At 31.7% G+C, this 25791-nt stretch overlaps 1 protein-coding gene across 1 annotated transcript; it reads left to right on the top strand.

Annotated features, from left to right (window-relative positions):
- Nucleotides 1-1906: 1906 nt before the first annotated feature.
- Nucleotides 1907-22365, top strand: LOC111636212 (CWF19-like protein 2). Its single transcript, XM_023381420.1, has 9 exons — nucleotides 1907-1978; nucleotides 2142-2207; nucleotides 11135-11234; nucleotides 15209-15303; nucleotides 18088-18204; nucleotides 18385-18540; nucleotides 20568-20648; nucleotides 21973-22074; nucleotides 22146-22365. Exons 1-9 carry the CDS (start codon nucleotides 1976-1978, stop codon nucleotides 22281-22283), a joined length of 858 nt encoding a protein of 285 aa, XP_023237188.1. The 5' UTR covers nucleotides 1907-1975; the 3' UTR covers nucleotides 22284-22365.
- The last annotated feature ends 3426 nt before the right edge of the window (nucleotides 22366-25791 follow it).

Genomic DNA, 25791 nt, shown 5'->3' with positions numbered 1-25791 from the left:
TTTGCCTGATGATTAATTTGTCATTATTTTGATAAGATAAATTTATCAATGTTAAATGACTTAATATTAGTTAATTTCTCATTTGTTACATATACAGTTCAATAAACAAGCATTCAGTTATTGTTAAAAAGAACAACCAATTATTAATTAATGGCTGGAGTTGAGGATTTCGATTTGTCCACAATGGGCCATATTTGTTTGTCTGGTTTATGGGTTTTTGCATAGCCAAATAGCCTCGGTATATCAGGTGATTGGTTCGTAGCATTCGGGCATGCTACAATACAATCACTAGTCCAGCAGTCATTTGTCATATTACTAAAATATTGGGTCTTGTCAGGGTTAAGTAATGGCTAACTGAGTGCCATAGTATTGCATTATTGGACATGAGTGCTTATGGCATCCCCAGGTAGTGCTGTATGTAACCAAGGATGGTTATATCTAACAAGGGGACCTTACAGTCTTGGAAATTCAGTTCAGGATGAGACTGCAGGTTAGTAGTATACCTGAAGGGTGTCCACCCAGAAGAATTGCAAAGCGCACTAGCCAGAAGATTCGAGAAAAGGGGGCTATAAAGTTTTAAGCTCGCCTCATATACTGGTCGATTTTACATTATGGCAACATACCTAAATGACTGAGTCTGTAGCGAACGCGCCCGCCATGCGGGCGATCTATGTTTGATCCTACGTTAGGTTAACTTTTTATTAAAATTGTTTTTAAAAAATTATAACAACTTTTAAATAAATTTAATGACCTAAAAATATTATCAATTAAATTATAAATAATAATCAACAGCTAGGCTCTACTCTTCCATACAGAAACCTGTTCCTCAAATTTACAACGAATATTTTTAACCTTTTCACAGCTTATATTATCTTAAAATTTGTAATAACTTTTTAATGACAATAGTAATTAAAGTTTTAATTTACCTCCATTAAAAATGCATTTCAAATTATTCAACTTTTTAAAAATAAAATATTATCTTTATATTGTTAATTTACATTTTAATTAGCTGAACAGTCATTTCATAAACAAAATAAAATTATTTCTGATTTAATTGATAATATTTTTAGATCATTAATTTTATTCAAAAGTTATAATTTCCAAAACCAATTAAAAAAAAAAAAGAATTAGCTGAAGATAAGAACAAATCTACATCGCACGCGTGGCAAGTGAGTTTGCTACAGACTCAGCCATTTCTCTGTTCTGCCATAGTGTAAAATCACCAGTATATGAGCTGCGCTTAAAACTTTAGAGCCCTTTTTCTCGGAATCTTCTTTCTAGTGCGCTTCACAATTCTTCTGGGTGGACACCTTTGAGTTATACTATTAACCTGCAAAGTCTCATCCCAAACTGAATTTCTGAGACCATAAGGTCCCCTTGTAAATTAAATACATCTGGAAGCAAGGATTGGGCAGAGGTCTGGGTATCATAACTGGCAACGAATTCTTGTAGTAAGTGGAAGTTCGGTTTTCGAGTCTCTCTCCGGGTCAATTCTTTTTCCAGAATATTTTAAATTGTTTCTTTGATCAAGTTGCCAAAGATTTTTGCTTTAAGTGGTAATTATTGAGGAAAATATACAGTAATGGGTCAATTATCTGGCATTTAGAAATCCAGAATTATCATAAACCAACTAGTTTTGAATTTGATGGACTATAGCACAGCTGTAGTTGCCACATGGCTGCTTTATTTTGGATTCTGTGGTATATGTCAGACAATGCTAGTTCCAATATATTCTTTATTTTATTTGTTTTTAATTTTTATCCTAAATATTACACTATACATGGTATTCTACATTTTAAGAGAATTAATAATGATCATACAGACCATCCTTCAGAAATGTATTAATTTGTATATGCTAAATATATTTTGCTTCTTAACTTTTGAAGTATAATTTTCATTCCAGGTAGATACTTATGATGCTGGTGGAAAAAGAACATGTTATTTTCCTGATGATGATAAATATTCCTTAAAACAAATGGTAAATAAATATATTTTTAGGAAACTTGTTAAATACAGTAGCATTTTAAAATTTAAATGATATATTTATTTCTGTAAATCTTTCATACTATTTTAATTGTTTACTGATTATTATATAATAATTACTTTTTAATGAACCTATAAATATTTTTAAAAATTTCTAGTTTGAAAAAGAAAGGAAGACAACTATTGATGATCAAAATTCTGAATTTGCACGATTATTTGCAAAGGTAATTGTAATGTATCATTATTATTTCTTTTTTGAAATCCATGCAAAATATATGCAATACAAACTACAGTAGACCCTTCTATAACACTGTAGATAACTTTGTGTTATATGAATTCCATGTTGTACGAGTTACTTAGATTTTACAAATATGTGAGCCGTTCACAGCCCGGCACATGTATTTGAGAAATCTAAGTGACTTGTACAACATGGAATTCATATAACATGGAATTATCTACAGTGTTATAGGGGGATTTACTGTATTACAGGAATTTATTGCATTACATCAGAGCTTTTAAAATTTTACTATTTGTAACCTTATTTTACCTGAGAAAATTTTACATAACTCCTGGTATATAGGTATATAAAATAGGCATACAAATAAAATCACATACTGATGATAAATCATAAAACAGTTTTTTTATATACAAATTATTTTACTATTTATTAAAGACAAAAGCAAATTTGCATTCTAATGAGATGAATGTGCATGTTTATTTTTACATATGAAAGCTAAATCTTGACTGAATAATTGATACTGTGGGATGCAAGGCATCTTCAGCATTCTGCAGAATTTACTGACTTTTAACCACAAAACACAACTATTTATCATGCTGTGAATGTTTATTATTCTAGCATTTTCAATCTTCTTAATTAATTAATCAACCTTTAGGAGCTCTCTAAATAAATCGAAAGATGTGGTTGTAATGGCATGTTCACATATATGCCCTGAATTAGTAATGTAGCCTGAGCCTTGGATAGTGAAGATTGTCACCAATGTTGAACAAGCAATAGAAGGGTTAAGCAACATAAATAAGCAGTTTTTTCTAATGGAAGACGTTTAAACTGAGGATTGATCCCATGATGTCTACCCACAGCTCAATATGGAAGTCTGGGATAGCAAGAGAGGTATGGCAGAAAATAATGTAGTGCTAGTATGGGAGTACAAATCAAAAGATATGGTTATAATGGCACAATTCACACATAATGAGCTTGTAACAGAATACATCGAGATACAATGCACAGCGTGCCATCTGCATACTGTTGACCAGTTACAAGCAAAGGTCAAGAGATTTGCCACCATGACCTTAGTGAGAAAACTTAGGATAGAGAAAATAGTAGTTGCCTTTCTCTTAATACCAAGATTATTCAGATTTGCAAAAAGTGACAAACCTAGGAAAAGCATAAGACCAGTTATAGTAATGTGTTGTTCATCCACAATCCTGTTGGGACACATGCTCAATAGATTTGTCAGCAGGAATTTGTCAGTGCATGAATACCACATAAAGCAGTTGCTAGATCTAATCCAGAAGCTATAGAGTTTAGAGCTGAGAGATGAGTTTATTATGGTTATGGATTTCAAAACACTGTACTCCTCTATCAAGCTGGAACCACGTTTTGCCATTTGAGAGATTTGCCAATGAACAAAATCAGCAATTCGGACAGCTTGTGTAGACAATGTTGCTCTGTATGTGTGTTATATAGACAATGTATTATTAATGTGGAGGAAGAAACCTAATATCAGGCAATTTGTCAAAGATATTAATTCTAACCCATTTGGCTTGAAGACAGAATTGGAGCATGAAAGTGATGGTGGTGGCACTTCCTCAACATCTCGTTCACGTTAAAGGGGTCATCACAGATATTTACAGGAGGCTGACTTACAACCCAATATTTATAACCTGAGCTACATATCCCAGTGAGCTATATGTTTGTGGCTCTTATAAAACAAGCATATACACATTGCACTAACATACAGGACAGGATAAGAGAGTTAAAGTACATCAAAGCAATTGTGTGTGAAACATAAAATGATAAAAGGAATGACTAACAAATGGAGGGCAAAAGTTAGGAGGACAAGAAAATGCGACGAACAGGATGGATATGCAGTCGTGGAATACATGACACCCCTCTGCAATGTCTGCAGAGAATTAGGATTGTTACTAGCAGGAAAACTGTATTTAAAAGTAATCACGTGTACCTTTTTGAATATAGTTAAAAGGTATATACAAAATGCTATGAATGACAAAGTGGCTATTGACCTGATGTGCATCACTGGAAAGACCAGTAAAAGAAAGCAGGTAGCATAATGACTTACACTAAATAAGAGCCACTAGACAGGATAAAATAGCATAAAGATAACATCTAGAAGGAACAGCCAGTTACAGTCTTAGTGATCTATACCAGTGTTTTTCAACCTGTGGATCACGACCTCCCGGGGGTCGCAAAGTTTTACACGGGGGGTCGTGGGTAAAAGAAAAAGACAAGTGTTTGTAGGTTCTACACTACAATAAATAAAACTACAATTTCAGTGAGAAGGCTTTGCGTTTTTATTTTAAAGTACAATTGGTTTTTCCAGTGGCGTACCGTGAGTGTTAGCCACCCGGAACAGAGGAAAATTTCAGCTTCCCCTTATTTAGGTATTTCAATTTAAAAGACCAAAATTCAGATTTTGTCACAGAACAAGCAATGAAAAATTCGGTGGTAGTGCAGCGACCTGTTTAAAGTAGTTTTATTGGGTATTAGTGGTGTATATGAACGCCAATGAATCGTACAAGAAAAAAAACAAAAAAAAAAAAAAAAAAAAGGTTAACAGGTTTCGCAGGATTAAAAATTACTAGTTCACCTAGCCGGCGAGCCGATTCCCGGACTGTCCAGACAATAGCACTATCATAGGCGCGATGCAAGTATAGGTTGGGATGTTTCAAATTTTTACAAGATATTATTATTATTTATTGTGCAATTTTGCCGACCCTAAAAAGTGCTGCCCGGGGCAGGTCGCCCCTGCCGCCCCCACTACGGTACTCCACGGTTTTTTGATCGATATTTAGGTCTGAACAGAAAGAAAATTAAATACTTAGTTTTTAAAATCACTGACATAGTTTTGATATGGCCCTGGGGGTCGCCAAAATTTTTTTAACTTGTAAAGGGATCGCGTATTCAAGAAGGTTGAAAAACACTGATCTATACAATAACAGATCCAGATTCTGTAGCAGTAGACTGGAATCAAACAGAAATAATCCAAAAGTTTTTGTAGTGATGTATTAAATATGTGGAAGCACGGCACATTCATAAGCTTAACAGAGAGGGGCAGGCAGTAAATTATAGAGAAAACGCTGATTTCAGCTGCCTGGAAAGTGTTACTTGATGTAAAATTTATAAAGAATAAATTAGAATGCACATGGCATGTGCATCTTTAAAATTTGTCTTGTTCTAAAAACAAAACATAAACCATTATATAATAAGTGATATTGTTTTTTTTTTAAATTGTAAAATTTGGATGACTCCTGAAGAAAGTTGATTTAGAAGACCAAAAACATTAGAATAATACAGTGTTACCTCTGGATACAAAATTAATCCATTCCGAAACTGAGATCGTATCATGAAAATGTTGTAAGGTGAATCATTTTTCCCCATACAAATAATCTGTTCCAACACGAAAAACACACACAAATTAAAGCTAAGTAGTACATTAAAAAAATAACTATAGTAAGGAAAACACTTAAAAATGTGTTTTGTAGTTTTAAATGTATAAATAACCATAATAGAATAATAATTTATTAAAAAAAAAAAAAAGTTTTATTTGCACTTTACCTTTGAGGATAGATGACGATGGAGGCGTAAACTGGTGGCAGAAGGTAGGGAGAAGGGAAATGTTACTAAAACTTAACTTACATAACATAAGTTATTTTTAAGTTATTGTTACATTAACACTAATTTTTTTTTACCTTTTCTGTTTTATATATATTTTTAAATTTTTTATTCACTGCTTTTTGCTTTCTTTCCTTCACTTCCACCAGCACTTTCACTGGATAGAGATTGCTTGGTAAAATATCTATCCAAAGAGATTTGGCTTTGCCTACTTTTTAAAATGTTTCTAAAATGACTCAGGCAAATGTCATTACTTTGAGCAGCAATACGGCCAGTGTGAACGTTTTCGGGATGTTTCTTTTCAATAAAATCAGTCACTTTCTGATAATACCTCAAGGTTTCCTTTATTGAGTGAGATTCTTCCATTGTGAAGCAAACACGCGGACTGAGACCGATGAACAGAAGTGAATAAAAAATGGCACTGCGAACTAATGTAATGTCGTATGGTGAGGTTTTGTTCTTATCGTGGAGCAAAAATATGTTCGAATTTCATGTCGATCCTGAAAATTTCATATCCTGAGGTACCACTGTAAATGTTTACTGCATGATAAATGGTTGTGTATTGTGGTTAATGCTAGTTTAGTTACTGAAGGGATGACTGACATTTTGATTTTATAATTGTCGATGCTGAAAACCACACTTCACATAATACAAAATTTTATTGTTGTCAAATTCTTTACACTCCATAGTTTAAGAAGGCCTGATCTACATAAATTTTAATGTTAATTAAATCACTTTTACATTCTGTTATTTTTGCAACATTCATATCTTTTGTGAAATAGTGACAGCTGTCATATACATTAATTCATTGTGACAATACAGAACTTGTGAGAAGTTTGGTGATGCTGATACTAATGCTGTGAACAGACCATGCTCATCTGACCAAGTCTGACTTGCATTACAGTATTGTCAAACTCCTCACAGTATTCTTGAATTCTTCATTTGATCACCCGGTATATGGTATATTAATACATTTGCAACTTCATGATTTATGGAAATTGATGATATTTTTACCAGGAAAATCCAATTTTTAATCACATCTAGAATATAGTTTAAAAATTATGTTAATATTATTTTATAAATAGCATTTTAAATCAAAATTTGTTGTTGTTATTAATATATACTATAAAATGCTTAAAATATAGTTTTCTTTAGTTGATTTACAGAAATTTAATTATTACATGTAATTCAATATACAGTAGTACACTTTCATTAATATAAAGTGATTATTGTACAAGATTTTTCAATTATATAAAAGTTTTAATTAGGGGAATTATGTATAAAGAAAAGTCAAAAGGCTATTACAGGAAACATGTATTTAAAAATTTGTTTTTAAGTATAGGGTGGTTTAAAAAGAATGTTGCTGTTTTAAATAGTTGTAATTATGTTAATTATTATCCAAGAATGATGGAATGTATATTAAAACATTGAGAAATTGTCCAAGATTCACATTTTCCCATTACAATTTCTCAATGTGTCTGTATTATGTTACATGGCACACATTCATTCGATACTCATATTCTTCCTATGCTCACTATAGGAAGAATATGAATATGGCTATGCTCACTGTAGTCACTCCTCCCACAACAGCCAAAATTGTGCAGTTCATGCAAACACTCATTTCACACAATGATGGGTGATTCTGACTTTGCAGACTGCAGAACATATTACCTTCTTTTTCAGATTTAATTGACATAATTATAGTAATTTAAAATAGTAGCATTCATTTTGGAAGACTATATATACATATGTCAACTGTGTTAANTTTGTTATTTTTTCAACGTTCATATCTTTTGTGAAATAGTGACAGCTGTCATATACATTTATTCATTGTGAAAGTACAGAACTTGTGAGAAGTTTGGTGATGCTGACACTGTAATGCTGTGAACAGACCATGCTCATCTGACCAAGTCTGACTTGCATTATTGTCAAACTCCTCACAGTATTCCTGAATTCTTCATTTGATCACCTGGTATATGGTATATTAATTAATACATTTGCAACTTCATGATTTATGGAAATTGATGATATTTTTACCAGGAAAATCCAATTTTTAATCACATCTAGAATATAGTTTAAAAATTATTAATATTAAAAAATTAATATTATTTTATAAATAGCGTTTTAAATTGAAATTTGTTGTTTTTACTAATATATACTATAAAATGCTTAAAATATAGTTTTCTTTAGTTGATTTACAGAAATTTAATTATTACACATAATTCAATATACAGTAGTACACTTTCATTAATATAAAGTGATTATTGTACAAGATTTTTCAATTATATAAAAGTTTTAATTAGGGGAATTATGTATAAAGAAAAGTCAAAAGGCTATTACAGGAAACATGTATTTAAAAATTTGTTTTTAAGTATAGGGTGGTTTAAAAAGAATGTTGCTGTTTTAAATAGTTGTAATTATGTTAATTATTATCCAAGAATGATGGAATGTATATTAAAACATTGAGAAATTGTCCAAGATTCACATTTTCCCATTACAATTTCTCAATGTGTCTGTATTATGTTACATGGCACACATTCATTCGATACTCATATTCTTCCTATGCTCACTATAGGAAGAATATGAATATGGCTATGCTCACTGTAGTCACTCCTCCCACAACAGCCAAAATTGTGCAGTTCATGCAAACACTCATTTCACACAATGATGGGTGATTCTGACTTTGCAGACTGCAGAACATATTACCTTCTTTTTCAGATTTAATTGACATAATTATAGTAATTTAAAATAGTAGCATTCATTTTGGAAGACTATATATACATATGTCAACTGTGTTAAAATGTGTAGCTTGTATTAATTTTAAAACTTATTCATTTTTTGTAAGGAAACTGTTAAACACTTGAAATCTAATAAGACTATATCATAAATTTTTTCTTTAAAATCATATTTTATGTCTGGGTTTGCTTGTAAGTGCATAACAGCACTTACAAGCAAACCCAGACAATCTGTTACTAGGAATGGTTGTTGTTGTTTTTAATCTATTCTAGTTTTAACAAAACAAAGCTTATTAAATTGTAGCAGAAATGTCTTGAAAAATGTCATAAAAATTTGTTTTTATTTTATATGAGATGCTGCATATTTTAAGTAAATTAATTTATTATAAATTACAAACAATTTAAAATCATATAAAATTTATTATTAATTCAATAAAGAAAGTAGAAAAAGAATGAAACTGGTTTGGATTAAATAAAATACAGACTAATGCAGATTGAAATTAGCAAGTGTTCATTGCATTGCAATTCTTTTCAAATTTCTTAAATGTTACTTTTACACTCATTGCCATAAAAATTAGTGCACCAAGAAGGAATTATCTGAATCAAATGAAATTGTACATGTATGAGAGTAACAGTGATGTAAGTGATTAAAAAATGAAAGCAAAAGGATAATTTATTGCAAGAAAAACTACAAATGAGAGAAGGTTCTAGTAGTCTGTTGGGCCATCTGTAGCATGAATACACAATTTAATACGGGCAGACATGGAGGCATACAAGCCATGTGGTGTCCTGCAACATCTTGGTCCACAGTTGTTGCAAATAGTCCGTTAGTTTGGCCAAACTTCTAGGCTGTCCAACTTGGTATCCCAGGTGATCCCAGATATTTGATTGGTGAGAAATTGGACTGGGCAGGCCAGGGAAGTGTGAGAATGTGGCGGACGTAGTCCTATGACACTCTTGCTGTGTGTGGTCGAGTATTGTCCTGTTGGAAAATGGTTCTCGGGAGCCCTGCCACGAAAAGCAACACCTGGTTGCAGGATGTCACTAACATACTGCTGGGCTGTGATGGCACCTCAGATTATCATGTCAGCTGTGGGGTGGTGTACCACTCCAAAGTGTAGGCAGGATTGAGGCATTTTCTATGAGGCCTGCAGGACACAAACACGGCCATCATCAGTGCCCAACTGAATCTAGAATCATCATGACCTGGTTCCATTCCATTGCAGTCTAATCCCATCAGGAGTGATATTACTCCAAACAGAGGCGATAGTGGGCAGTGTCAACAGCAGCACATGTAATGGTTGTTGTGATGCCAAATGTTTCTCGCCCAGGTACAGACAGACAAAGGGACCTGTAATGATGGTCCCACCTGTGTTCAGATAGTAGACAATGATGCAGTTGGCTGTGTGCGTGCTTGTCAGAGGACCAGGCGGTCCTCTCAGCAAGTGATCTGCCGAGACCACCCTGAGTCTGGGTGCCATGTGTATGAGCTCTCTCTCATCCACTTGTCCCAACATTTCAGTGTTGTCAGAATGGCCTAGGTGGCAGGATATTTGGCAAGATGACCATATTGTTTCTCTCAACCTGATGATCCTTTCCCTCTCAAACTCAGTTAGTTGTTTATATGATCTTTGTGTGCAATGTAAAGGCATCTCTAGTGATACAACAGGTAAACTACAGACAGGATGTCTTTGTGTGCATTTTTTAGGCCAAGGGGACACAGTTTAACTCCCTCTGCTGGCATTACACAATGGGCCATCATGCTATAACTCTAATCATTTCCATATCTGCTTGACACTTATCTTCATGCCAAATTTCACAGTGATACAACTCCTCCTTGGTGTGCTAATTTTTATGGCAATGAGTGTACTTGAGAACTTTTCTTTTTCAATGCTGTGAATTGTAGCATTACTGTATAATATTTTTATAAATTTCATTATTATATTGGATGAAAAGTTGGCTTAAATGTTATAAAAATATAAATTTTATAATGAAAATTTTGGATTTAACCATTGTAATTATGGTAAAATCTGCTGATTGTAATTATGGATATCGTTATCTGTTGTTTAATGTTATCAAAATTAGCAAGTTCCAAAAAATATGCTATATAAGAATTTATTTATTGTGATGAGTATTTGTTATTATCATCAGTATCTTTGGGTAAATAAGCATCTTTAAGATATTTTCTCACTGTCAGTCTCAACATATGGCTAATAATGTACTGTACAATCATTCAGTTATTGTTATGTTTTAACCAGTGTGCTAAATGAGCATTGTAATTGTTGTGTGTTCATAACATAGTAGTTTAAGCTTCTGACATTTTTTCAATTATATACTAGTTGTTATTAAATACTACAGCAAGCATATAATGCTATATGAATTATATATTAATTATAATAATTAATAGATCTTAGTTTTAAATTTTCTATGGAAATCACTTTTACAAAATACAACATAAAAATTTTAGGTATTGATAGCCAATATTATTATCAGAAATTACTTTTAATACACATATTTATCATTAAACTTTTTATGTTTTGATTAGCAATCTAAGAACGATGACGATGAATCCTTCTTGGTCGAAGCAGCCAAAATAAAGCCACAGATAAAACAAGAATATCGCAACAGAAGCCAAGCGATACATGGTAAATTATACTTAAATCTCTAACTGCATTATTAATTAATACCTTCCACTATACCTTTAACATGCCTGGCACATTTATAAATACAGAGAAACGGGGCTAAATATAAATTTTCGAGAGTCAAATAGAATAGCAATGGCATGGAAAGCGGCGGAATTATAAAGAGAAAATGGGCATGCGCGATAGAACTTTGGAAGATTGTAGAACGTGCGTTGTTGGAATTACCATTGGGAAAGTTCAATTTTTTAAATTTTTACATCAATCCTGAAGAAGGTCTATGAATTAGACCGAAAACGTTAGATAACTATCAAAAGTAGACTGCATGTTAAAGGTATAGCGGAAGGTAAATTATACTTACATATAATTTGAAACTGAATAATGTAAATGTTTTATTAAGATAAAATTCTTTATTTAGGAAATCTTTGATTTATTAAATTCATTTTTGAAAAAGATATGTTCACAGTGGCCAAGTGGATGAAATCACTGGACACTGGTCATGAGTTTGCAGTGTGCCAGTGGGCTGGTCATTTGGAGTTTTCTGGGTTTGTAACACCTAAATAAGTGTGAGGAACCGAGGTTAATGCTTTAACCCTTTGCCGGCAACTGTTTGGCAAAAATCACTCACATTGTCTGTGGATGGCATTTTTTGCTTTGGGTATTTTGTGCTTTGATACCTGAGTAACAGACACCATTAACAAACTTAATGTGATCTTTCGGGTCGGCACTTCTTTGGTGCCTTGTCAGGATTGACACCACCATGTTTATCGGAACACGGAAACCAAGACGGCGATTACGTCACACCGTCGCGCGAGCGGTCTTGTAAGTGGACAGACGGATTCGTAATGTCGGATCGAGAGACAACATAAGGAAGTGACTCGCACTACAATTCAACCGTAACAAAGATTTAATTTTAAAAAATGTTTATTAGGTACGATACAGAGTTCTAAGGTTATGTCGTGGAGAGAGAGAGTTTACAGAATGAGCGCGAGTTGTATAATTACCTGGGGATAATATGGCTGTGCTCGGAGACAAAAATTTGGTTGATAATTGTCCGATGAGCGTTGAGACTTGGTCCGATGATGATTAGGTTTGCGATAATATCCACAGCACAATGATGGCACAAAGTATCCAAAAAAAGATGGCCACTGATTGATGATATTCCGCTATCCGAGATATTGGATGATATTGGGATTAAACGGTGTGGGTTTTCTGTGTCGGAAGGACGGACGACGACTTCTTTCTTCTCCAAGGACCAAAACGACGACTGCGACTGCAACTTTTCGGCTGTCTCTCGGCTATATTCACGGACGATTTTCAGCCGTACAGAGGTTAATAGTTCACGAGAAAGCGTTATGTTGCCTTCGAGAAAATGTAACAAGAGACTTTCTCAGGTAGCTAAAGACAACAATTGTTGCATAACTCACGAAATGTTAATATTAAAGACTAGGTCTGATATAGGAATTTCTGCTATCTCACATTAATAAGAATAAAATTTTAATGAATAACTAAAATCTAAACTAAGGTTACAGGAGTTTGGGTATAATAATGAGTAAATAGTCACATATAAAGGGGAGAGCTTATTTTATTTACTAAAATTCACTGATAACATATTACGGAGCCGAGAGAGAGTTTACAAAAGTAGGTGAAGCATCCTATCTCTTTTCCTTTTTCATGATCAAGGTTCGGTCAGTGGTGATCTTCTTGGGATGATCTGATTGGAGAGAGGTTGTTCCCAATTGATGATTGCCCCAAAGTTGGGGTGTGTTGTCCATATTCTCTTTTTGCCTGGGATCAGGTGATCGAATGTTTTTGGAGACGAAGGTTGGTTTTGCAGGTGTTGGGTCATAGGTAGCCCGGGAAAACAATAAGATGTCGTCTAAATGGGGCAAATAGTGTAATATTTGGTTTGTGAAATGTTAGATTCATTCTGTTTATTTGGTTGAATGTTGACATTTTCATTTTTTAACAATAGATTGTTATAATTTCTTAACAGTTGTTGATGAGAAGGGTGACATTCAATCCTTTTTCTGTGTGATGTTTTCTTAATGATTGAGATGGAGAAAAGGGTTAAAAAATTCTTTAAATTGGAGAAAAATCGGGCTCTTGATCTCACATAAGGATCTGTTTCCCACAGAAAGTTCTCCTGGGAGGCATTCCCCTTGGCAGATCTCGTGTTGCGTTGCCATAAACAAATAAAATAATTGGAAAGCTATAAAGAACACTAGCTTACCCGTCGCGCATTGCTGCGATCTCAGAAGAAAGGAAATTCAAGCAAACTCGTTATGATAAATTTCAATTTACATTATATCATTTTTATTGAAACTTATTATTATTAATTTTCATCGGGAAAACATTTCAAAGTGTCGTTTCAATTCTATTTATTTATTGGAGTGCTTGTGGATACGCGATAGTTTTTGTTTTTCTGTCTGGAATAAATCAGGTTTACCAACGTGCGAGCTGGCCACATACAGTTGTCCATGCGAGAAGCACAGATTCTCCAAACTTAGCCCACACACTCGCAACGATTGTCAGAAGTGCGATATTCCCCATTTTTATATATATATTTTTAATCCTTTACAATTTTAATTATTTAATTGCTCCTTCCTCTCGTCCTTGGTGTGTTGTGAAATTTCTGATAGTTGGATAATAAACCGTTTTATTGTAATTTGTCTTTTTAAATTATTTTGAGTTGATATTAAAATTTGGAAAAGGGGATCCCTAGGTCGGTAAAATTTCCTCTTAAAACTTCGGTTGTTGTTTGGGATACAGTTAAGGTTTTAACAAAGTTCGAGCGAATACATAATTAGCAAAAAAAAAAAAGCCGAAATAAAGTGATTAAACAAAAATTATTACAAATATCGTAAATAACAGTTCACAAATGCATATATAGAGATATTTTTTGGAGGAGGGAAATGATGTTCACAATTTGAAATCGATCGAACACAGTGAAATGCTTGTATAAACGTGTGCCATCTCTAGGTTAAATGTACTATGCCTGAGTATATTAAAAAATTTCCCAAAGTTTTATGGCAATCGTACTATGCCACAAACCTTCGCAGGATTATATTAAACAACTTCCCAAAGTTTCATGGCAATCGGATAAACGGTGTGGTAATGCATGAAGGACACACACACACATACATTCATTTATATATATATAGATTTATGAATTAAAAATAATAATAAATACCCATTAAAGTTTTTATTGCAAATTTATTCAAATGTACTACAACAGATTAATTTATTGATAGACAATTCCACATATACTATTTTATACCAGACAATAAAGTTTATTAGTTTATTGCTTCATGAGAATAATAAATTCTGAATTGTTTGTCAATTTTTGAACATATTGATGCTAAAAAAAAAAAGTATCTGAATAGTGTTCCGCAACCTCAGAAGGGTTGAGAACTACAAATGTATAGCATCAAAAATTGTGTTGTACATAAAATCAGAATAGTTTTTTTGTATGTTTAATACAATAAGTTTATTTGCTGGAATTTATTTGGTACTTATGGGTTAAGAGGATGCCAGTCGAAAGGAAACAGTGGGGACGCACGTTCTAACCTAACCTAAACCTATTCTAATAATTTGGTTGGTAATAATTATGTTAATTTATTAGAATAGGTTTAGGTTAGGTTAGGTTAGGTTAGGTTAGACTGTGCATCCCCACTGTTTCCTTTCTTTCGTTTGCTGGAATCAGAGATGAGCCGCCATGACAGTCTATATATCTAGACTTTAACCTTAAAATGTAAGCATATTTTGAAATTCGTTATTTATTTAAAAAAGTTAATAACGAAAGTTTGAAAATTGTATTATATTAATTTCGAAAAATAAATGAATGCATTAATTGGAAAAAACGACATTTCCGACTGGTGTCCTCTTAACCCATAAGTACCATTTATTTTAAATTGCATTTCTTTTATTTTTGTATGAAGTCATATATTTAAAATAATATAATTTTTAATTATTTACAGAACACATGAGAAGATCTTCAGCTCTGAAGAAGTGTCAGTTCTGTTTAGACAGTTCCCATATGAAGAAACATTTAATTGTTTCCCTTGGAAAAACTGTAAGTAGTTGAATATTTGTAAAGCAATTGAATTAAACTGTTGTGTAAAATTAATTTGTTAATTAAAACAGTTTCAAAAATAATATCTATTAGTTTAAAATTTTGTTAAATATCTGGAAATATTTTATATTATCAGTTAATTATTAATTTATAATTTAGTTTTGATGCAAAGGTCAATCCAAACTTTTATTAGATTTGAAAATTTTTGGAAATTATTACTAATATAAGAACCATTGTTTGTGTGTCTCTCTCTCTCTCTCTCTCGTGCGTATGTCTGTCTGTGTGAGTGAGTGTGAATGTGAATTCGTTTTAACTCCTGTAATTTTTTTCCAATCCAGATGAATTTTTGGTTGTATTCATTTCTGACTGAAAGTATAGGCTATATATTTTGCAGAAATATTAGCTATAGACTAAGCATTTTATCAATTTTGGATTGATGCACACTTATGTTGCAGTGACGTCAGCGATCTCATTTAGTTCAGGCTTGATGAGGGAATTTCCCTTAAGTTGCATTTTTAAATATTTTGGTAAATGGCATGTTTTAAACTAACTACATTAAATTTAAACTTTAAAAAAAGATAGCCACATTGTGTCACTTCTATAATAAATTTTTTTTTAATCTTTTCATCAGGTGATGATCTATTATTTAATCAGAAGTAATTATTTAATGAGTCTGTTATTTAGAAACTGTTATTGCTTATCTAACTAAGTACATACAATTCATCTTTGTTTTATCAACATGGAATTAAAAATTTTTTTTTTGACAAAATAGCAAAAAGCCTAGAGGAAGTGTAAGAGTAAAATTGGTCAGGTAAATTCTAGATCTGAAAGAATAAGAACAACCGAGGCACCTTAAGGCTGTGAAGTCTGACTTGAGCAACATTGACTAAGAATGGCTTTCTCAATGATTGCAAAAACAGCATTATATCAATCATCAAAACAATATTCAGGTGTCTATTACTAAAGGAAGACGGCAAGGAAATCTTTTAAAAGACAATAGAGTTGTGAGAAGCCAGGGGATAGTGTGTCAAGCTCTAAATCCCTGTGATCGGCAACAGATCCGTGAGATCACTCACAGTGTCACTGGATGGCGTTCTTATGTTAATTTCTAGTTCAAGTGGGAGTGTTAGTGAGGTCATCGATAAGATGTTTGCAATACTAGAGAAAGATCAACCATTGATAAAAATTCAACACAAGTTTAATAAAGCTAAGACATTACAAATACAAATCTGGGGAATTGTATTCCTTGCATCTAATCTAGTACAAATACTTAGAGTGAGTTACCGTTATTCCTATCAATAGCTATTTCTGACCGAGAAAGAGAGAGCATACATAGGATTGGTTATTTTGCATACCTCTGGGCAGCAGGGAATGTAACCTCGTAGGCTAATTATTCAGAGAGGACCGGAGAGATACTTGGGACGATATATACTCCTTTTACAATGTTATAGATAAATCTATAGGAACTTCTTTGCATTGAAGGGTACGTCACAAAGTAAAAAGTCAGATTCTTGTAGAACGATCGCTTCGACGAATGGGTGTCTGATCGTTATATCCCCATCTGGTGTAGGAATTTGGTCAGGTGATCATACCTGGAGAATAAAAATTAAACGAAGTCAATTCCCAGGTTTAGTATTTCCTTCAATTGTTTTTAGATTTTCCCTGTGGACTAGGTTAATTGTGAAGTGTGAGAAAATTGATTGTTTTAACAAATTTTCATTATTTTCATGGGTCGATGTGAGGGGAGAGGACTTGTTGGTTCAAATCGTCGACTGTTGACAGTCAGGTCAACATTTGATATATTCTTTCCAATTTTAACTCTGTGGGAAATGGACAAAGATAAAGAAGACTTTCTAAAATGCATCTTTTTTTTAAAAATTATAGAAAGACAGCTCCTGGATTCTTGGTGTATTTACTCGGAATGTAGTGTATAAAGAAATTTTATAAAGAAAGATATTAATATTATTTAATATAAAAGCCCAAATCTGTTCACATGTATGCAAGTGAATTCTCTGTAACTCCTATTATTTTTATCTACTCAAGGTGAAATTTTGTTGTTGTTGTTTTTGTTACAACAGTAGTATAAACTGCTTAATGGATTTCAGTTGCTAATATTTCTACAAATTAAGAGATACTTTTAGACTTGAAAATATCATCAAAAATTTCTTGAAATCTGTACTCTTTTCAATTTTTTAATCTTTACTTTCTCATAAAAAGTATTTTATCATACTTTATGGAGAATTTTAAGTTAATAAATTATTAGTATTTTTTGATTTTAATATATTAATCGAAAATATAATTATATCTGTAAATGTTGTTAAAATTTTAGAGTTATATATATGTTGTGTGTGATTTTTTTCCCAATATAACTTACTACAAAAGTTAGTTTAGCAAAAATACATTATTAAAGATAACAAATATTGTCAGTTTCATATATTCCATTCCAATTTCAAATTTCTGGAATAAACAAAAATTATTCTGCAATTTGTTCTATTTTTTCGTGTAAAGATAAAACTATATTTGTTTTTAATTAATTTTTATTGAAACACTGTAATTATTGATTAAAAGTTTTTTTAGTCATTTATTATATGATTAAAAGGAAAAACTTTTAGGTAATTTTAAAAAATTTGCTTTAAAATCTGAACACTGTTTTCTTATATAGAGATATTTATTTCAATATAATAATATCTTTACCAAATATTAGAGTAAATATAAGTGATTTATTTTTGTTAAGATATTTAATTAACAAAACTCATTAATACATGCATAAATATACAATTATAGGTGTACTTATCATTGCCCAGTTGCCAATCGTTAGTTGATTATCATTGCTACATTGTTCCAATGGATCACGTTACTTCTGGTACATTATTAGACAAAGACGTTTGGTCTGAAATTCAGGTTTGTGGCTTGTTTTATCTTAATATTGATTCTAAGTAATTAAAATAAAAAGATTTTTAACTGTAGTGTAATCTATAATATTTTTAATGTAAGTTTGATTGTATTGAATGTAGTTAAATTCAGTTTAATAATTAATCTTTAAAAATAATAAATATGTTTTTTGATTTTAATTTAATACAGACCTTTAAAAAACGCCTGACTAAAATGTTTGACGAAATGGATAAAACTGTTATATTTATGGAGACAAGTATACATCACAGATGGCATCCTCATTGTTTTATTGAATGCATTCCTGTATCAAAAGAAGATGGTGATGTGGCTCCTATGTACTTCAAGGTATTTATTATTATTAATATCATTGTGTACTTGTTTTCAAACATTGTCAGTTTTAAATATATCGTATAGACTTTGTTTGATCAAGGAACATTACTGTATTTATACGAACTAGCATACAGATCTGTACTCTGTACAATTTTTACATTTCTTCAAAGAACATGATTTAGGATTCTAGCCTTGACTTTTTTATTAATTTATTCTCAAGAAAAGCCATAACATTCACTATTCTTGCTCTCTGCTAGAGGCAAACTTCAATTACAAACTTTACAATTTACTTTTAATGCCAGTTTGGGTAGTGTTTTTATTAATTAGTTCATAACATAAATTAAACTTTTAACATTAACATGTTAAAAGTTTAAAAACTGAATGGTTCATACTGAAGCTGTATGCTTTTCAGTGTAAAATCATTTGCCTTTCTTGAACTTCATAACATCAAATATTGTACAGGGTTATGCATACTTAATACTATATTTTTTAACATTGAAATAAAGGTAAACTCTTCAAGGTTTTTTATGTGAGTCACAAATGTTCAATGTGTCCATCTTTGCTGATGTAGCAGATGTCTAGCTGATAATCCATTTCCTTAAACGTGCACGTCAGTTCAGTCTCTTGCAGAGAATTTGCCATGCAAGGTACCAACTTCTAACCTTGCATGTGTAGACTTGCAGGGGACTGTAGAATGTGTTCAAGTGAACAATCCACAGTTTGTTCACTTGGTCCTGTGTGTCCAGAACAAGGAGCAGTGCAGATACAGCCTACTTCTTGGAATTTTACATATTATTTCAGGATGTTATACATGGGTGGCTCCTTAATTGCGGAATTCTGCCCAAAATTGCTTTTGTACAATTACAACAAGCAAGGTTCTTGCATATTCCAACACACAAGATGACTTTTCACATTTGCTTAGTGCAATATTTGCTACTATTGCCTCCTAGCAACAAATCACAGCAACTATATTTAAAAAATTTAGTACAAATGATGTACTATGTATTCATAGTAATAACGATAAAATAAATTATAGAACTATAAATATTTAAGTGTTTAGAGATGAATTAATAATTTTAATATGAAATACCATATCTAGCAACATTATTAAGATTTCTGAAAAAAAATTATTACTGAACATAATTTTTCATTAAAATTATTATTTTAATANAATTACAACAAGCAAGGTTCTTGCATATTCCAACACACAAGATGACTTTTCACATTTGCTTAGTGCAATATTTGCTACTATTGCCTCCTAGCAACAAATCACAGCAACTATATTTAAAAAATTTAGTACAAATGATGTACTATGTATTCATAGTAATAACGATAAAATAAATTATAGAACTATAAATATTTAAGTGTTTAGAGATGAATTAATAATTTTAATATGAAATACCATATCTAGCAACATTATTAAGATTTCTGAAAAAAAATTATTACTGAAATTAATTTTTCATTAAAATTATTAGTTTACTCTAATTTTATTATAATATTTGTATTCAGTATAGTTGTTATAGCTATGTGTACGTTCGTAAAGTCAAATGAGTTAAACGCGTTACTAATGAATCGTTCGAAAAGTATTAGTCTTGTCCAGTGCGCATGCTCTGCGGTGATGACGTTTCGAACGAAACTCTAACGAACTTCATGAAGGAAAGAATTAGTTTACTTCGTTAAGAAAATGGCGCCCAACGATATCAATGTTTCTAATACTACTCGAGTGTTTAAATTATGAATTAAAAGGTGAAATTATTGAAATAACTGTCCACCTGAAGCAATCTAAGAAAAATATTTTGGATAAGGCTGCACTAGCAATATTCATATCTTCAATTTTAGAAACATCCATTTAGTTATAAACAAATTGTTCGAAAAATCTAACAATATAAGAATAACAATGACATCATTTTTGTTTAACTCGTTCAACTTTATGAATGTACCCTGTGTACAGTACTTACATTAATTATTGACAAATGATAAGTACTGTCCATATATAATGTTTGTTATTATTGCATCTAAAACTTTTGTTTATTCGTTTTTAGAAAGCCATAATGGAATCTGAAACAGAATGGTCACTTAACAAAAAATTAATTGATCTTTACAAGAAAGATCTTCTTCATTCGGTAAGTTTAATTTTTAAATTAATCTGCAAGTATAATTATAATTCACGTGTCTAACCAAAGAAAGAAAGAAGAAAAGTTCTAAATTGCCTTTATTGTTGGAATCACCGACTATACATATATTAAATAATTCTTTATATTTCATAATTCTGTGTGCGCAGTAGTAAAGGAACTCTTTTGGTGATTAAATGATCTAAAAAACAGAAATTTAACTTCATTTACTGTTGATTTCATGCATTATTAGATGCATTTTGGGCTGACTTTCATTTAACAGCCCTTCATCAGTAACTAAGATTATTTAAAAGATATTTTTTTAACTAATTTTGTATTTATATATAACAGATATAATAAAAAACCCATACTTGTTGGCCTGGAATGCATTTGATAATGTATGAAATCAACCAGAGTAGATGAAATTAAAATTCTACATTTTGAATCATTGAATCACAGTCTTCCTTTACACCTGAACACAAGATTACAGAATTTAAAGAATTATTTAATCTAAATTTCCATTTATGAAAAGAAACTTGACTTTTAGTTAAACTGGTAATATAAATTATGTTATTTTACTTCAAAAATTTTTCCCTGAAAGTAGTTAGCAAGTGTGTCGAACCACTGATCTGTCTAACAGGAAAAGTATGGTGTACAGGAGCAAGTCACTACTAATTAGAGGTGGAGAGCATATATTTTAAAATAAATAAAACTTAACTGCAATTTTTAATTTAACACCAACAAAATATATTTTCATTTCAAAATTTTTAAATGAAAACATTTTAATCTGAAGCATATTCTTCTAAATATTTAATGTTACAGTTTTAAGTACATACAGTATATTCTCGATTATCTGTGTATGGATTAATCGCGAATGCCTATGTCTGGAATACAAATACTGTATTAGCAATAAAATAAAGTCTGTACTGTTAACTCCTGCTATTTAAAGTGGTATGTTGAGCATGTAACCTAATTTTAAATCTTTTCTTGGGTGATCTTCAGCTTACTGCCGTGGAAATTTGGGTTCAAATTCGATGTGGGCCTTTTTTTGTAAATAGTAGTATTGATTCTTCTTTCATTCTTTGTTCCTGTTGACCGACTCCATTAATTATTTATACCCAAGCTTCTCCAGAATTTGTAAACTTGTGTGTTGATTTCACGCGAGAAAATTCAATCTTATGTAAACAATATGTAGAAACGACAGATTGGATTCTCTTTTGTCTTCAGGATTGGCATACAACAAAATCATTGTATCCATATAAAACATTAAAGCAAATTTTCTAATATTATCAATAAATCTTTATCAGTTTGTGTAATGGCATTTATTTTATCTTAGGTACCGAAAGGTTTACCGTACTTCCATGTTGAATTTGGTACAAGCGGTGGGTTTGCACACATCGTCGAAGAGGAGAAACTATTTCCTCTGTATTTTGGAAAAGTAAGACTCAAATTTAACTTTTTAAGTAATGATTTTTGTGAGTAGGTAACATAATTTTCAATATTTTAAAGGAAGTCATCGGTGGAATAAAGGGCATCGCACCGATCAGGTGGAGGAAGCCACCTAAAGAAGAATTCAAAAAACACTGGAAAAAAGTATTACAATTTGAAAAGCAGTGGGAAAGGGCTTGTTATGACCAGTTTTGCTGAAATGAAATTTCAAAACGTACTGAAGTGCCATCAAAAAATGTACTATTTTCCTTCAAAATGTACTAGTTCTATGAATACTTTAAGTGCCTATATATATATATATATGTGTATATAGTTTATTGTCAAATAATTTAATTTTAAATCTTATTTTTGGAATTTTTTGAAAGCTATTTAAAATTAAAAATATATTTACACATCTATTACTTATTATAAAATGAGCATTACATTGACAACATTTATTAATAATACTATTGAATTTCGTCTTAATTTTATAACCAATCGTGCTTTAAGAAAATAATTATAAATTTGTTATATTATTTATTTAGCATTCTTGTACAAAGACCCTGATGCGGGGATAGAACAAAACAAAATATATACATAACCTTACAAAATAATATAAGCATATTCCACAAATATATCCATCAATTACAATAATATATTAATAGAAAATTACATAATTCATAAAATCATTCTAAACTAAATCAATAAAAACAAAACAAAAAAAAAACTTAAAGAACTACATGGGAGAACTATCCGAAACTAAATTAACAACCAACTAGGTTAAAACTTACCTAGAAAAGAAAAAAACAGTACTTTATATCACGCTTTCAAAAAAGTCGTATAGTCTCCCAAGCAGTCCAAACAACCACGGGTTAAATAATAGTCAGACCATGCCCCATGACAAAATTTACATAAAATAACCACAATTTTCACTTTAAGCCTAAAAACAACAAGAAAGAAGAAAAATCAAGATCATATATATTGTACACATTATGAAATAAACAATTTAACTTTCTTTATAAAAATAAATACCTTAAAAAATAAATCAAAATCAGAAATAACTTTTTAAACTGATTAAATGAAAAACAGGGACCCCCAATGTGTCCTCACGTAATTTTGACAAAAAAGTACAGTGATAATATGAAACGCATCCAATGGCGAGTCAGCCACACCACATATGCAACTCTCCCTTCTGAAATTACATAAAAAGTTTAATGAATTACATCTTACTTGCATTAATACGGTCATAACATTAGAAGAAAAATTACTATTATAGATAGAACTATCAAAAAAGGGTTTATTCAGACTCTTATATCACTCATAATAAGAACTTTAAAATATACTACGATTCAACTTCAAAATATAATTAGAGAGGTTGAGGCGCACGTTTTAAACGTGAAAACGTGTATGTGTGACGTTCGGCGCCGCTTTCCCGTAAGCCTAAAAGTTTGACGATGGTGTTTGGAATGTCGAGCGTGATTCCACCGACTATCCAAACACCATTGTCAAACTTTTAGGCTTACGGGAAAGCGGCGCCGAACGTCACACGTACACGTTTACACGTTTAAAACGTGCGCCTCAACCTCTCTATTATCAAAATTATTTAACTTTAATAGATAGACACTATTAACATCTTGTAACAAATTATCAAAATTAATTCCATTCCTTGAACAATTAGCCAACAAATACTTCGACCAAGATAACTCTACTTGTTTCAAAGCAGAACACAAATCTTACTAAGACATTTATCGTTTAAACTCAACGTTCTAAAAGTCCAATTAACACATCTGTTCAAGATTAAACAAGATAAAGGGATCAGTGAACACTCCATAGATACTAAATAACCAGGAGTACACCTTGGAAGCCCATACATTCTCTTAACAAAAGTAACTAGTATTGTATCCAAGCTTTCCGCCTGAAATCCCCACACCTCGGAAGCATAAAGAAGAGATGAACCCACCACAGCGTTAAATAACCTTAATCGATCCTTCGAATTACACAACTTAGCAGACTGACACACATGAATAACTTTATCCATTTTTATCTCTGCATTAATTTTACAAGACCTCACGTGAGTAGTAAAAAAACCATTACTTTTAAAAATTACACCTAAATACTTATATTGTGATACAACCGAAATTGGAACACTTCGGAACCACCATTTATCAGCCTTAGACACCTTACCACCATTTCAAAAGACCACAATTTTAGATTTTGCAAGATTCAATTGTAAACTATTATCCTTTAAATATTTATCCAGAAGGTCAATCAACCTTTGCAACAACCTCGGAGAGTCTGCCACAATTACCACGTCATCCGCATACGCTAATATCTTAATAGAAACACCGCCAACAACTATACCATCTCTGCCGGAATCATCAATACAATTCAATAAATCATTTAAGAATAAACTAAAAATAATAGGGCTTAGAATGCAACCCTGTTTAACACCCTTATCAGAAAAGAAAGGCTGAGAACAACAATTTCTCCATTTAATGTTCGAGCCATTATATAACTCTGCCAATAAAGATACAAACTTAAACCAAACTTTAATAATTTCCTCCATAATAAATTCCTATCAACAGAATCAAATGCTGATGCTAAATCTATAAAAAATACATAAACCTTACGCCGTTTCCTACTTAATGTCTTAGCAATAACTGTATACAGGATAAAAATATTATCAACAGTCAAGTAACCTGTATGGAAGCCAGCCTGACTCTGATAGAATATCTCTCATACTCAACCAACTTATTAACCGGTAATACAAAACTCTACAAAAAATCTTAGAGACAACACAATAACGAGATACCTCTATAATTTGTAATCACTGACCTTGAGCCACCCTTAGGCACTGAACCAATAAAGAACTCTTCCATTCATCCGGAATAACACCAGTTCTAAAAACCTTATTAAAATTATCTAATAAACAAAAGAAAGCACTATCAATTTTCCAAAATTCAGTAGGAATACCATCTATTCCCAGAGCACCACCAACACTCGACTTACTTAAAACGATTCTTAGTTCCTCCTCCGAGATATAAGAATCTAATATTTCGTTCGACCAAGTCATGCAATTATTAAAAACACTAAATCAACATTATATGGACTCTCAGAGCCATAAAGGGAGAAGAAATAACTAAACCAATCAAGTAAACTGATATTTACCCTAACGCGATTTCCTCTTGCTTTACATAAATTCCAAAATAATCTATTATTTTTATAAAAGCTTTTAACATTTGTAACCTTTTACAAAATTCTTTCTTCTTTGCTAAACATAATTTCTTTACCAAGCTTTGGTACAATACAAAAACTCTCCTCTGAGCCGCCAAACCGTTTTTTTTAAACTCTAACCAAGCTTTATTTCTAGCTCTAATCATTCGTCGACAATCCAAGTCAAACCAATCATCAATTCCAACCATAGTCTTTTTCCTTTGAGTCAATCCTTTCACTTTAGCCAAATCCAATATCACCTTGCTGAGCTCCAACAAAGATAAATTAGGGGTCTGTTCCAAGCAGCACCTCAAACCAGCAGACAATGACTCCAGCTGATCTATATCCCAGAAAATCCTCTGATAACAAGTGCCAGAACCACCCAAAGAATCTGTAGTACAATCTTCCAAATAGAGTACTATTGGGCAGTGACCAGACCAAAAACAAGTCTCTATTCTAAAACATTTAATACAATTCCACACAGAAGGAGTAACTATTCCCAAATCAATTACCG

The sequence above is a fragment of the Centruroides sculpturatus genome, unplaced genomic scaffold (genome assembly GCF_000671375.1).
Source record: "Centruroides sculpturatus isolate CEXI.00-Female unplaced genomic scaffold, Cexi_2.0 scaffold1102, whole genome shotgun sequence".
Classification (NCBI taxonomy): Eukaryota; Metazoa; Arthropoda; class Arachnida; order Scorpiones; family Buthidae; genus Centruroides; species Centruroides sculpturatus.
The sequence above is the reverse complement of the archived record's forward strand: the minus strand, read 5'-3'. Positions and strand labels throughout refer to the sequence as shown.

Bases quoted from the DNA above. Each gene is read 5' to 3' on its own strand.
- LOC111636212 (XM_023381420.1), top strand. The intron at 15,304-18,087 runs GTAAGTAGTTGA...ATACAATTATAG, and splicing joins TTGTTTCCCTTGGAAAAACT to GTGTACTTATCATTGCCCAG. The intron at 18,205-18,384 runs GTTTGTGGCTTG...AATTTAATACAG, and splicing joins ACGTTTGGTCTGAAATTCAG to ACCTTTAAAAAACGCCTGAC.